At 28.6% G+C, this 15,359-nt stretch overlaps 1 protein-coding gene across 3 annotated transcripts in view; it reads left to right on the forward strand.

Annotated features, from left to right (window-relative positions):
• LOC106686641 (androgen-dependent TFPI-regulating protein) overlaps window positions 1-7,261 on the forward strand; it is an 8,654-nt gene extending 1,393 nt beyond the window's left edge. Inside the window, exons 2-6 of one of the 3 annotated variants that reach the window (XM_067052129.1) lie at window positions 2,613-2,728; window positions 2,810-2,968; window positions 4,773-4,990; window positions 5,075-5,226; window positions 7,035-7,261. In XM_067052129.1, coding sequence (XP_066908230.1) covers window positions 2,613-2,728; window positions 2,810-2,968; window positions 4,773-4,990; window positions 5,075-5,226; window positions 7,035-7,084 — 695 coding nt within the window. In that variant the 3' untranslated portion in view covers window positions 7,085-7,261. Of the gene's footprint in view, window positions 1-2,540; window positions 2,729-2,809; window positions 2,969-4,772; window positions 4,991-5,074; window positions 5,227-7,034 lie in introns of all 3 variants that reach the window. The other 2 variants (XM_014430035.2, XM_014430037.2) reach the window with 2 other exon arrangements.
• Window positions 7,262-15,359: the final 8,098 nt, after the last annotated feature.

The following is a 15,359-nucleotide window of genomic DNA, read 5'->3' on the forward strand; positions in this document are numbered from 1 at the left end:
TTGACCGCAACCCTGACCATCTCCCTATATATTATATATATTCTGTTTATAGATCAATCTTCTACCTCGGAAAGGTTCAATTTACATCATATAAATATTTAGTGATTTTCTTTTTTCTCCTATGAAATACATTATTAAATATAATCTATTATTATTAATATTTTGTTAATATAAAATATTAATAATCTATTATTATTAATATAAAATATTTCTTTGATATAATAAATATTTGCACTACACCAATATTTCAGAGTCCTCCATCTTCAGGGTACTTCTACAAATTTGAAAAACAATGCAATAATAAAATAATAAAAACCTATTTAACAATTATTATTTAAATATTAGTTAAAACATTATATAAATTACCCTATTATAATTCTAATATCCTGTCTCTTTCTGGCTCCCTATGTCTAATATCCATAAATTTTACTTTGTCAATTTTTTAAACCATAAAATATTTCGGGATAGCATTAGCTATCTCCTTGGTATTTTTATGGCTCTGAAACGAAAATGACCTTCATCCTAATCCTTGCTATGTTTTCATTTTGCTGAGCTTTCCACATATTTTATCACTTTTCATTTTTTTAATCTTTCTTTTCTTTTTACTTTCATTTTTTCTCATACACACCACACCATTATTTTTTTTTTCATTTTATTATAAGCTTAAGTTATTAATGATGTCTGCATAATGACTCTTCAATTTAACCACGTCGGTCTTCAAATTCATCACCCAATTAAAATGTTTTGTGATATAGATATACTCGCTCTTAAGTTTTTTTCTTTTGTATTTTTTTCTGTATCTAAAATTCTTGAGTTTTCAAAATTGAAATTATGTTGTGATGGCCCAACATTGTACTATTTTTATTTTTGTTTATTTTTTTTTTTAGTTTCTTTGACATATATCTTATCACAATCATTGCAATCTATTCTGTTCACCACATTCTTTTTATCCATGATTCTAATTTTGTCCTTCGTATTACTCAAAAATATGTCAAGATTATTATCATTATAAGTTCCTAATTTCATATGTTTGTGATCATATTCTAATAATATATTTTTATTTTTCCTGTAAAATCCAATATGTAATTTTATAAAACTTTAAACTGTTTTTGGATCATTACTATTTTTATTTTGTTCCCCGTTTTCCCAGCATATTTGGAAAAGATAAAAAAGAAAATGACTAAATATTTATATATAAATACTTTAAACGCCTGTTGATGTTGAAGAAAGGAGAGTACAATTTTTTTAATTAAATCTAGCTAAATTGTTTTTTTATTTTTGAACCAAGAGTTGTTTAGTCGGTAAAAAGACAGGTGGGTCTGTTGGACCCTGTTATAATTATTTGTCTACTTTTTTAATAAGATCCTATATTCAATATAATGCATTTATTACAGTACTTATTAGTTTTTTTATTTATATGAAAATGGATTATTTGACCTAGAAAAAAATATATAAAATAAAGGAAATAATTAGTTCAGAATACCAAAATGCAAGACAGATAAATATCGTTATGACTTCTTCAGATCCACCTATCATGCTGAGGATTAAGTTGGTTTACACTGATGATGCAATGTGCCCTCATATTGTAATTCTTTAACAGGGAGTAGCCTATTTGTCCCAAGCATCAAAAAGTCTGAATTTCCAGTTTAAAACGGTTCAGTAACATGACACTAGATGGCAGAAGTTAAAGAAAAATGGGTTTGATGCCTTAGAGTGGTATAAGTCCCGAATTAGATGGTTGAGTGGAGTTCTACAATAATCTTAAAAATTCTCAATTTAATCATATCTCTATTCTATCAGGATTCCTTTTAATAAGTCAAAACAGAAAATAATATTTCTAGGATGAATTATCTTTATTCTAATGTGAAAAGAAATAATTAATTTAATAATAGTTATAAGCTTTGTAAATCAAGGGGTACATGAGTTGATCATCTCTTTTTTTTTTACTTTCTCCTCATAATAATTTACATTATATTAAAGTAAAAATCTGAAATCTCATCTCTCTACTACATAAAATAGTTTTTAGTTATCATTATGTAATAGTTCATTGCATTCGTACTGAAAGGCATGCAATTTACAGTAAGATTAGCATTTGCTATAACTAGAAATAAATCACAAAGGCAGAGTTTTGAAAAAAGTCGGTTATGAGTAACATCAAAGGAAACAATTATTCATCAAGAGGAAAAAGCTGTTTAGAACATTGTTTTTGAAGAGGCACTTAATTGAAGTGCAAATTAAAATGCTGGGATAAAGACTTGAAATTCATTCTTTCCTTGCTTACACTATAATGAAAAAATAATATTATCTGAACTACAGAATATATGTAAATTACAGTAGTACAATATGAGCAACGAGTAGAACCATTAAATAAAGAATTATATAATTAGTGAAATAGGGGTTGGTCCACTATTAGGTGGAAAAATCTTTTTTACATAGTAATTATTGAAAATGGATGTGTTATATAATCTGATTGATATTTTAATATAGATTTGCTAATGGATAATACCAATCAATAATTTTTTCTTTTCTATTTTGAAAAGGATTATTAAGAATACATCATTATAAACAAGTAACATTCATTTTACATGCGATATTGACGTCTATCTATATAGGATGCTGTGTATATTCAGGGTATTTCATGTGGCTATCAGGCAATGAAAATGTCCTAAATAAATTTATAAGAAATGGAAAAGCAAGCATGGGATACTTAATCAGTATCTGGGTAACGGTGAGTATGCATTCATTTCCATAGCCTAACGTACAACTCATAGTGATTCTACAATTTAAAAATGTTATATATTTATTTCAGGTTGTGGAAGGCATATTTTTTTGTAGTTATTCAGTGATAGATATTCTTGAAGGGTATTATTTATTTTATAGAAAGTCAGAGAGAGCTCTGTTATGGAGACTATTCCTGAGGAATATTGCTCGTTATATTCTCTTCTCAGTTGTTTTTCCACTATCAGTGGTAAGATATTTTCCATTATTTAAAAAAAAAAAAAGAAATCATGTACACGTAAGTAAATTTGAAAACTGAATATTGTCCTAACAACCAAGGAAACACAAAACCGATAATCTATTTTAGTTAATTCTGCATATTACATCTTAATTTCTATTATGAAAAACAAAACTTAACATCTTAAATATTAATTTTTCTAAAATCTATGACTTTCCAATAATACATTATACATACATACATTAAACATACATTTCTTATTGTATTAATATTCTAAACAAAAATTTATTTTCAATATGGGAAAATAAATTTCTCTAGGAAAAAAAAATTCCTTTAATTAATTTTAATTTTTTTTATATTTACTTATTTTTTATTACAATTAACAAGTCCTATTCCTGTGAAATCAAAACCTCTGAAGTCAAGAAATTCAAAAGAATTTTTTATAGATACAATGTCGTGTTTGAATGAAATAACTTATTGTCAAGAATCATTCCTAACAGGTAAATGAAAATTTTCAATACAAAAGAGCTGGGAAAATTAAAATATGTCATAATATAGAAGGGAAAATTAAAATTTTCTCCACCCCTAAAAAAATATGCAAAAACAATTGAATTTTTACGACTTTAAAGTCCCGAATCTATCATGACCTTACACAATATGTAAAATGGAAATTTTGACTGTGTCTGTGCAAGTTATAGTTAGACAAATATTTTCATTTAATTTATTACATTTCAAAAAATTATTGACATTTCATTAGCCTTTAGTCATATTCTGCAGACTAGGAATCCCATCCACTGAGAATGCTGTTATATTTTTTTAGATTATTCTATTAAAAAAATAAAAAAATAATATCTGTACCAATACAACTCATGAAGGGTCAGGGTTTCAGTACTTTGTAAGGAAGTGTTGTTACTAGACCAACGGTTGTGCAAGGAGGTGATTTGATCAGACTCATGCCCGACTGCCAGGTTTTTACCCAATTAAGGGTACCCAATTTATGAGGCTGGGTGGACCCCAGAAGGGCTCCATAACCCACAGGGTTGACACATGGCTACAGTTTAATAGAACACAATTCTACCCAGCCGGATTGGAGTTAGTAGCATCATGCCTTACCACAGTACCACCATGCTCCCCCATTAATATAATATACAAAATAATTAAGAAGATCAAACTTTATCAATTTGAAGTGATATATTTTCAAGTTATTATAGTTTTCCATAGGAAACTCTCATAGCATATTGATGAAACATCATTATTAAAAATTCATCTTCCATAAGGAGTAGCTCTTACCAGTTTACAAATAGGGTTTAATGAGACTATTATGCACTTAACCTACATTGCTTAATGATTAAACAGATAAAAATCAAAAAGATCTGACAGTTAGGGCAGCAATCAAGAAAAACAAAAATAGTATTCAATTATTTATTGATGGCCAACATTTGGACCCACAATACAGGTCTTAATCAGGGCTTGTGCATTGGAACAGGGCTTTGGTAAAGACCACAATAAAAGGAATTATTGATTAAAAATCCAATGTGTGTTGAAACGTAGGCTATCAATGAATATTTGAAAATTATTTTTATTTTTCGACCGCCAGTCCTACCAATCTCCTTCTAATTCGTGCATAAATATAAGATAAAAATTATAATTTAAAAAATGTTTAATTATCATCAATCAAATGGAATGACATTCATTGAAATTTTTAAAGCTAAATTCATGTTCTTTTAAAATGAAAAAAATAATTTTTTTAAAGCAAGAAATGGGTTATAAAAATATTTGTTCCTATAATTTTCATTCAATTATTTATTTTTACTAGGCTGTCGCAATCTTGTTTTGGGGATTATATTTCTGGGATAGAGAACTTATTTACCCAAAAATAATGGATGATGTTTTTTCACCATTTGTAAATCATATGATGCATACTTATCCAGTGCCATTATCCATACTTTACATGTTTGTAGAAATTAGAGAGGAACCACCAAAACTGAAGGCACTTGCATTCCTAACAGTATTTATGTTAGCATATAGTTTAGTGTAAGTGCTTCTTTATTACACAGAAAATTATTATTTGTTATAAATTGATAAAAATCACCTTATAATGACTGTGTTAAATTTCAGGTTTTTTAGCCAGAATTACAGTCATGATGAATGGATATATCCTGTTTTTGGTGCATTGACCCCTTCACAAACCAATTGGATTATTATTCTTAGCGAGATTATTCCCTATATTTTTCTTTTTGTCGGATATTACATACACAGCAAAATGAAAGGTATCATCATTAGAATCGTCTTGGTGCATAAAATCAGTTTAATTTAAATTTCTAAATAAAAACTACAAATTACAATAGTTCTTAAAAAAATATATTGCCTCTTTGCTTTAGTAGTGACACATCTGACAAAAAAAAGTTGGATTTAATCTTGATATGGATCTGTTCCAAAAATATTACAGAAGACAGGTGTTTCTTTCTCTACTTTGTTCCCTCTGTAGATTACTCCAAAACTAGAAGGGTTATCAAAAAGTAACCACAGCCTCATGATACAATCTATAGAATAGGTTAAATAAAAAATAAAATAAATATTGTTGTTTTCAGATGTGCCAATATTAACCCCTTAACTTGTATGCTTGAGTTAATTTGAGTGCGCTAAACAGGCCAAACTGTGCACACTCGAGATAATTCGAGCGGTGTTCTATTTTATGCTGTAACAATTTTTCAAGCTCGAATATAATCAAGAATTGAAAACAACAATGTGATAATAATAAAATAAATAAGAATGGTTTATTCTATGTAATAATCCTCTACATATAGCTTTAGCCTATGTTTTTTTTTGCCAATAAAACGTTCTAAATTTTTTTTTTTTTACATTAAAAAAATTTATTTTTTTAGTCCGGCTTTTCAAAAAAACTGTGTTAAGGGTTTAAAGCTTAGCAGTGAATTGTTAGTTACTTTAACTCATCACTGTGCCAGAGGTTGAATTTGGTCGTGTTACCAGTCTTGAGAGGGGAAACTCCTTAATGACTTAACATTCTTGTTGTTTTTGAAGTTCTGGACTTTCATAAAATCTACCATTGACTGGATAAGACCATAGCCATCATCATCCATAGTGAACATTCCTCTTTGAACCATTTATGTTGCATGAGGAAGAATTGTATAAAGCTCTATCCAATTTCCCCAGTCTTTCATTAGTCACCTTATTATATTTCATTTGTATTATTTTTATTATTACCTTTCCTGGTGGTCTTTTTTCACTTCATCTTATTACCATTTAGTCCATGGTTAACCTTTACCTTGCTTTCCCTCTTCTTTGGCTCTATACTTCTTCCTCACAATGCTGCTTAAGTTCTATTCATAAGAGGTATCCAAACTATCTCACTCTATTCTCCTTTATGGTATGGTGGACTTAGTTTCATTTTCCCTCAATTTTTGGAGAAATCTCATTTTTGATGCTTGCATTCTTAATTGATGTTTCTTTGTTAGGGCACATGATTCCAAAGAGTACCTCAGAATGAGGAGAAATGTAGACCCAAATACATTCACTTTTGTTTTCTTGTCAACCTCCTCATTAGAAATCCTTTCTTAATTGCTTCTAACATTCTGGCTGCAGCTGTGATTTGCACAGCTGAGGTCCGCACCCAGGTATTTGAAGTTCACAACTTGTTCAAGAGTTTTTACTTAAGCTCTAATGGTGCTTATAATTCTCCTTGGTTTCTTCCCACCCTCATTACTTTTTTTCCTCGAAAGGTTTATGACCCTATTGTTCTTCAATTCTTTTTTTGATTTACTGATGTTCGACTGAAAATTACCATCATCCTAATAACAAACAATGTCATCGGTAAATGTAAGCAGTGAGAGGCTCACTGGTCTCAGATTGGCATATCCAAAATGGAGTTTCCTCATTTCCAAGACCATGTCAGAGGGTGTAATGTTAAGGCTGTGGGAGATAAGGTGATATTCGTTTGACTGGGCTTGAACAATGGGGAACATTGGGCCAAACATTTCAGACATTAAGCACTATTTAATGACAGCTTATAGAAAAGAACAATTTTTTAAAATAATTTTAACTATCCTATTGTTTCCAGATGTACAGTCATACTTCGATACAAGAGTAATAGAACTGAAGAGTCGCTAAAAGTGATGACGAAAGATCTCATAAAAGTATTTAAAGTTGTATGATTAAATTATATTTGTAAATGGAGTAAGTTATATTTTCAACAAGTAATAGATATTGTAAAATCTGAAATATCTAAATTAGATTATATGATTGTCTAAAAAACAACAACAAAAAATAAAGCCAGTTAGAATTTTTTTTTATAATATTAAAAACCTGACCCTATTTAATATATAAATTAATTTCTTCTCCTATATTGGCTATAAAAAAGTATTTAAATATAAACTTGGATTGTGTAATCAATTTTTTTTATTTACCCTATTGTTTATAAAAATCAACATAGGTTATCAAAATATATAACTCAGTTTAGTAAAAAAGTCAAAATTAGGAGGCTAGATAGTGATTACTCATGACAAGAATGGAGGGAGGAGAATTCTTGCCATGGTTGGCAGAAGCTAGAAGGGTGTTACTTTTCATCCTCAGTTTTATTTTTAGGTGAAGTAAAAATATCTGTTTCTACTTGATAATTTTTCTTTTTAATTCAGTCAATAAAATGTAATAATGGTAAGAGATGATAATATTTATATCTGAATATATTACCTAAAATGTTGTTACTGTCTATATATTGTAGACCAGGAAGGGTTTCATAACAAAAGACAAAGAGTGTGTGTTTCTAATGGACGACAATAGCAAACCTCAAACAAAGGAAACATTGTGGTGTACCATTGTACAAAGCAATATTGCCATCAACAATGATGCTTTATTCATTATTATATTTACAAATTATATAACATATTTAGGAAACAAATGTTATCATCTCATAATATTAACTTATTTCTTTTACTCAATTGAGTTCAAAACAATAAGAAATCAGAAAGAAATGTTTTTTACTTAATTTGGAAATAAATATTTTCTCAAATATTAATCCTTGGGAAAAGTACTCCTTTTGTTTCCTCTCCCCTACAATCAGTCTTGAATAATTTATTATTTAATCTCTTGTATACTATATTATTTCATATATTTCTCCTTATGGGAGACACATTTACACAATAAAATAAAATTTAATAAGGGACATTAAGTATATCTCAGAAACAATACCAGACACATCTTAAACACTATTAAATTAAGATCAAACATCATTTTCTTAAAATAAACGTACTAATATTAATAAATAGTTTAAATACCATCCAATGAAGTGGACGGACTAGAACTGTCAAGATAGGAGCCAGCTTGCCAATGAAGCGGACAGATTAGTAAACTGATAAGGATAGGTACAGCTCTAGTTCCCGAGATGAAGCAGACGGACCAGTGTAGCCATTTAGGATCAGGTTACAATTTTAGTTGCCGAGATAAAGCAGAGACTAAGATTGCTAGAGAGAAGGAGAGGAGATAGGCCATCATCTTAGGTATGTGTACAGAAAAACAACTTTGTGAGAATCAATTGACAGTGAACTTTTCTATCTCAAGCAGTGTGTACGCCACCAGTGCTATGACTAGACCCAGGTAAGGATGTGGATCAAAGATGTACTCGCTTCGGTGGTACATATACTAAAATTAGAACCTTACCTGCCATCCAATGATCCACAGCTACACATCTGAAAATAAAAACAATCACTAAAAATTTTATCGTCAATTCTTCCCTATAAATTCCATTTCTTCGTTTTCAATACAATTATGTATAGTTGTTTATTTCTATAGTTTTCAAATGACTCAATGTTTATTAATTAGTTTGTTGAGCAATCTTAACTTAATTTTACAATATTTCATCTATTATTTATTATTTCCTTCCAACTTTGATACTAGTGTTGGATTAAATTAGCAACCTAGTTAACAATACATTTAAGTGTTAAATTGCACAATTATGGTTTTTTTACCGATGCCAAGAGCAGTGGAGATACATTAAAATAACAAAATATAAATTAGAATAGATATTGATATCAATCAATCTACCAAATCAACCTCCTTGTCAGAAAAAAATATGTAATTTTATTTATTCAACATATATAAAATTAGATGGACTCAGTAAATAGTGAAAGGTTATAAGAAGCTGGTCAGGATTTTTTAATATGAGAATCTAAGCTAGTGAAAAAAAAAAAAATAAGAACAGGAATATTGTTAAATGCTACTTACCCAAGATTTCTAGAAGATTTTAGTTACTTCTTTCTTGAAGTTCACTATCCATCTAGGTTTTTGAAACTAGCAGAGTTCAAAATGAAATAATGGTGGATGATATAAGTGGAAACTGAGAAAATGTACTTGTAGAAAAGAAATAGCGCTTTTAAATACTGTAAATAAATACACAGAGCAACACCCCCGCGGACCATACCAGACCTAATAATAGAAACTAAGGAAACAAGTCACCATTCTTATTTTACTATTTATTTCAATAAAAATCCACACTGTTCAATAAATCCCTTATATTCAGTTTATAAGGGGGCATAAGAACTGATTTCTTCAAGAAGCTATATTTCAGACATTGATAGAACTTTTTTAAGACCTTTCAGCAATCACCTGTAAAAAAATAGGACTTTGAATTAAAACTGAGTCTACATAGTTATATTATAATTAATTAAAATTAAATGACTAACTGACTACCAAGTTATTTATACATGTCTCAAGAAATGCTATAAAAATAATTCTAAATATATTAGCAGGTAAAACTTTTTTATATTTTATTTTTTGATATCTCATGAGCCTTTAGTCATATTACGCAGACTAGGGATCCTATCTGCTGGGAATGCTGTTATATTTTTTTTTACTATTTTTTAAAAGTATTCTAATATTAATAAAAAAAAAATTAAAATCTGTAGCACTGCAACCCATGAAGGATCAGGGGTTCAGTATTTTGTAAGGAAGTGGTTTTACTAGACCAACAGTTGTGCAAGGAGGTGATTTTGTCAGAATACGCCTGACCGCCAGATTTTTACCCAATTAAGGGTACCCAATTTATGAGGCTGGGTGGACCCCAGAAGGGCACCAGGTTGACTCATGGCTACAGTGTAACAGAAAACAATTCTGCCCAGCCGGATTTGAACCTAGGCCCTCGGAGTTAGTAGCATCGCGCCTTACCACAGTGCCCCATGCTCTCCCATTAATATAATATACAAAATAATAAGGAACATCAAACTTTATCAATTGGAAGTGATATATTTTCACGTTATTATAGTTTTCCATAGGAAACTCTAATAGCAATAAATAAATAAAAATAATATTGTAACAGTATTGCTTATATTTCCAAAAACAATATTTTAAATTATAAAAATTGTATTTTAATCATAAGAGAAACTCTTATCAGATCATTTCTAACTATATTTTATAACAAAATAAATGTATAGTGTTTTTTTAGCATGATTATAAAAAATAAAACTAGTTGTGGCAATCTTGGGACTGGCCGACAGAAGTGAAACTTCTAAAAATGAAATAATGTATTAAAATTTTATTAATAATGATCAAGGGTTTCCTCTAATAGCTCAATGCAGAAAAAAATAGTTTCAAAATGATAATAGTAATTAGGACAGAACAGCCATTTCTTGAGTCATGCTAGTAGAAAAGCTATTTATATTGTAATAGGAGCTCATACATTCCTATCAAGAGACAGGATATCACTCACTTTTGTCTAGATTGTCTAACTAAATTACTTTTTCTAATATTATTCAATTTATAGTTTCTATAACCTTATCACTCACTTTATCAACAGGTTAAACAATGTATTGTTGATATAGTGAGTGATAACAGGGTTATAATAGGAAGTATTAATTGAATAATATTAGAAAAAGTAAATTAGCTGGATAATATATAGGTTGATAGACTAAAATATATTTAACAAAGGCAGAATAGTCTGTAACTTTTTAATAACATTGTAGCTGTGTCATTTAAATTACGTTATCCTTAAAAATGGCCAAAATGTAGAAGTGGAGTTATTAGAAAATAATTATGCTGATTTATAAATAAATATTTTTATTATAATTGATAAACAAACCAATCTCAAACAAAAAATCGAATTATATACAAATCTTCATAATATTTCATGATTTCTTCAAATTTACAATTCTAGTACTGAAATTTTCCAATACCAAGAGTACTTAAAACCATTTTTTGGAAGTGAGGGAGTATTATAAATAAATAAAATATTATAAAGGAATATTTATAAGATGCATATACAATGTCGACTTTATTTATACATTATAGATTATACATACATATAAGAGTGTAAAATATTGTCAGATGCACATATATATCTGGTGAAATTCTCAAATTCATTATTTTGAATAAACTGACTTTTTTAAATGACCGCTTCATTTCAATGGTCAACTTCACCAACGCAATTGCATATTTCATATATTTAACTAAACAATTATTTAAGATTTGACTGCACATGATTCATTGCTTATTAATTTTCTTTAGTTTTTCATATATCACTTTCAGACATCATTGAAAACATTTCTTTTGACCTAAATAAGACATTATAGTTATCATTTTTACTAAGTAGAAATTGGTACTAAAACATATATGAAGCTGTCCATCAAATATATATTTGATATAAATCCATTAATTTTATCATTTAGCTCATTAATTATAATAACCTTTGATTTTAAAAACATTGGAACTGTCTCTGGTAAAACATTCTTTTGATTCTGTTATTTTTAATTTTGAACTACCAACATTAAATTGGGTAAAAATATTGTGTAATGAAAATAACATTTCTTTTTTTTTTTAAATTGAATTATATACCCTATCAATAGACATAACAATAGAATTGGCATTATATTATTTGAATAACCTATTTTTTAAGTCTACTACTAACAGTAAAATTGATTTTTTTGTTAATATTTGTCAGCAATTAGAATGATAAAAATAATGCTAATGTCAACAAAAACTCTAAACCATGTGAGTTTAGAGTTAAGATGTATTAAAATAACTTTTGTCATTTAAACATTGAAAAATTATCATCTGGATAACTCATAAAATTAACTAATTTTTAATATTTATTTTTAGCGAAATTTGACGATTCTTCGAAAAATTGTCAGTTTTGTTTGCGGATTTTTATTTGAATGGATAATGTTAGCCTAAAGATATTCCTGCAGAACGCTTCGTTGTTTACAAGGAAGTGTCTAATTCAATAAAAACGTTTGAGTTTCTTTACGACTCGCGTTAATTTGATTGTGTCTCTTCCTTTTCTACAAGACTTTCCTAAAATCTATGTAACTTAACCTTAAAAAACTTCGTACCCTTCTTCCTTGAAAAATCGTACTACCATTATATGCTCAATGATTTAAAATGAAATTATAAATTAATTCGGATCTTTGATTATTAGTTCAAAGTAATACAAACGTCAATGTCATACCAAATTCTACTAAAATAATACTAGAACGATTATGTGAAAAAAAATCATAACAGTTCAGGTCGGGAATAGAAAATTTAAAAACTCAACTTTTTAAAAAAAAGTTAACCATATTACATTGACGAATAATAGTCCTGTTTGTTAATGATACATTCTCGTTTAATAAGCGACAATATATTACGCATTTATCTTACCTTTATTCATATATATTTCTTCATAAAGGTGTACCTGTAATATTCTATAAGCTACATACTTTTCTATAAGCATGAACTTGCCCGCCAATATTGGTATGACGTTAAAACTACTGTAATAAATATAATTGGAAATAAATTAACAATGTAAAAAACCTTCGATTTCCATGATTTTTACTGATATATTTTTTTTAAATCACTGTTAATTGCAAAATAATTTATTCCTGTCATATTAATTTTTCATTGAATAAAAATAAATATATTGGAACTGATTATAATCTTGATAATTTTGAAAACCTCAGCAACTAATTAATTTTGAAATAAAAATACTAATAAATTTTGTATTCCTTTAAATACTTTTTTTCGTTTGTGTGTTTAAAATGAATCTCCTGGGTTCACAAAAATGTTGTATGAGATTGACTCACGATTTTATTTCTTTTAATAATTAGTGATAACATTTCTTAATATTATGGAAATTACCTGAAATGTAACATTTTCTTCATAACTGTTTGTGTTAAAACAAATTGGGAAAATCAAAGTCATTAATTAGAGATTATTAAATCGTGGCAGCAGTATTCTTACTTTTGGAGCCAATTTTAGTTGCAACTATTAGCTTCCACCATTTTTTTCTTTGGCTTCTCTTAGACCACTGCACAAGTTTCTGAGGGTTAATTGCAGTTTAATATTGGTTGTTAATGCTGTTAGTAGTTTGATTTTACTAAATATACTAAGGATTACATTCTTTTTGGTAAGAAAGTGTTGCTTTTGTGGCCTGTTTGATAAATAACAATGTATACATCTGACTTTAGATTGTTGAAAAAAACTCTGATTTCAACATGTACATGAATTATCTTGGTATATATTTACTAACATACTGTAGATACATATTTATTGGAATAAATAAATAAAATAAAACACTTTAAAATCTTATTAAGGATAATCTAGTTCTGAATTCCAAAATTTCAGTATTTAATTTTCTAATCCTTTCTTACAACATAAATTAGTGATAATAAAAAAAGTATGACAATGATTCTCAATGTTTTTTGAAAATATATTTGTATTTATTTGTCATCTTATGTAATATATCCTTTTCTTTCTTCTGCATAATTGTAAAAGCTATTTATTATTTGAAAATAATAAAATTTCTCCAAATATAGTTTTGCCTTTTGAAAAAAAAAAATGAATAATTCCTGATAATGCGACCTGGGTTTGAATCAGGCTGTGAAAGTTAATTATTTTAAATTTATAGTAACAATTTTTTATTTATGGTAGTATTGTATTGAGGGTGAAATTTATAATGAGTATATTTTCTGAATAATAGAAAATTATTTTAATTAAAGATCACTGATTGACCATGTGTAAAAATTATAAAAGGAAGATGGTCTGGGTGCAGTCAAAGAAAAACTTAGTTTAAATAGTGATTAAACAATTTATATCAATCCTACGTTTCGCCAATTTTTAAATTTATTTTTTACTTACTATTTTATTATTTACTTATTTCTCTATCTCCATCTTTGCTTCATGGGACCAACTACTCTCATTACCGTATTGCTACTCACCCCTCTCTTCTTCTACAAATAATTCACCCTCATCTCTCCGCCACAGTACTAGGATTAAAAATTACAGATCTATGGCTAAACTCACATCTGTACCACACACCTCCAGCATTTTACATAATTCTGTTCACCAACCCTCCCCGCAGAATACATCTACACCCCCTCGATCTCAAACTTTTTTCACTGGTATTGTGACCACTCATCCACCTGATATTCCCCCTGATAATTTACTTCATCTTTCTTCTGTTTCCTTTGATAACAAACCCTACCACATTTTCTCTCTTCTTAAATTACAATTTCCTTCCCACAAATATCACATAAATAACTTATGTAACCTTAATAAGCGCCTAGCAGATAAAACAGAACAGAGAATTTTCCTCATTAAATGTAGATCCAACTCTGTTTTTCCTAAATCTATTGACAATAGCGTTAAATGTTTTCATACATCAAATTCTCTTAAATCCTAACTTTCTCATTCTCTATTTAAATTCAAAAAAACATTATTAAATTTAAAAATTAAGGAAACTCTACAACAAATCAATTTCATTAATACCAAAATTAATTCTCTTTCATCATTGTTAGCTTCTGTCATTGGTGATGATTATTGGTGACCATTAGTAATGGTATTAAAAACATTTTTACTTCCACTAAACAATGAAAAAAACTCTCACTCATCTCCAAATTCCAACATATTTATGAACAATCTCTATCCATCAAAATCTACCCCAAAGGCCAAGAAAACTGGGTACATAATATATCTTCCACCACTATACTTACCAACGTTGTTAACATTCTTTGTCTTGGCCTCAATTTTGCCACCTCCATCTCTAACTCTGCCAAACTCATCCCTCAACTTATTACTGATCTGGAATATATATATAGAGACAACCTATTTGACATCACTGAGGAAGACAAAGAACTATCCCGCAACCGGATTAGCAATATGATATCCAATCACCTACAACATCCCACATCCCAACCTTCCCTTCTCCCTCCCCCCAACCAGATCCTTTCTCAAATCTAATGACCAACTTATTGTTACTAGAGCTGACAAAGGAAACCTGACTGTCATCTTAGATAAGACTGAGTACATTGAAAAAATTACACAACTCCTCTCTGACCAATCCACCTATCTACCTTCAACCCGTGATCCCACCCGCTCACTTATGAATAAGTTTAATCAGCATATTAAAATCCTTCATCAAAAT

This window comes from Halyomorpha halys, unplaced genomic scaffold (assembly GCF_000696795.3).
Source record: "Halyomorpha halys isolate HHAL.00 unplaced genomic scaffold, Hhal_1.1 Scaffold854.1, whole genome shotgun sequence".
Classification (NCBI taxonomy): domain Eukaryota; kingdom Metazoa; phylum Arthropoda; class Insecta; order Hemiptera; family Pentatomidae; genus Halyomorpha; species Halyomorpha halys.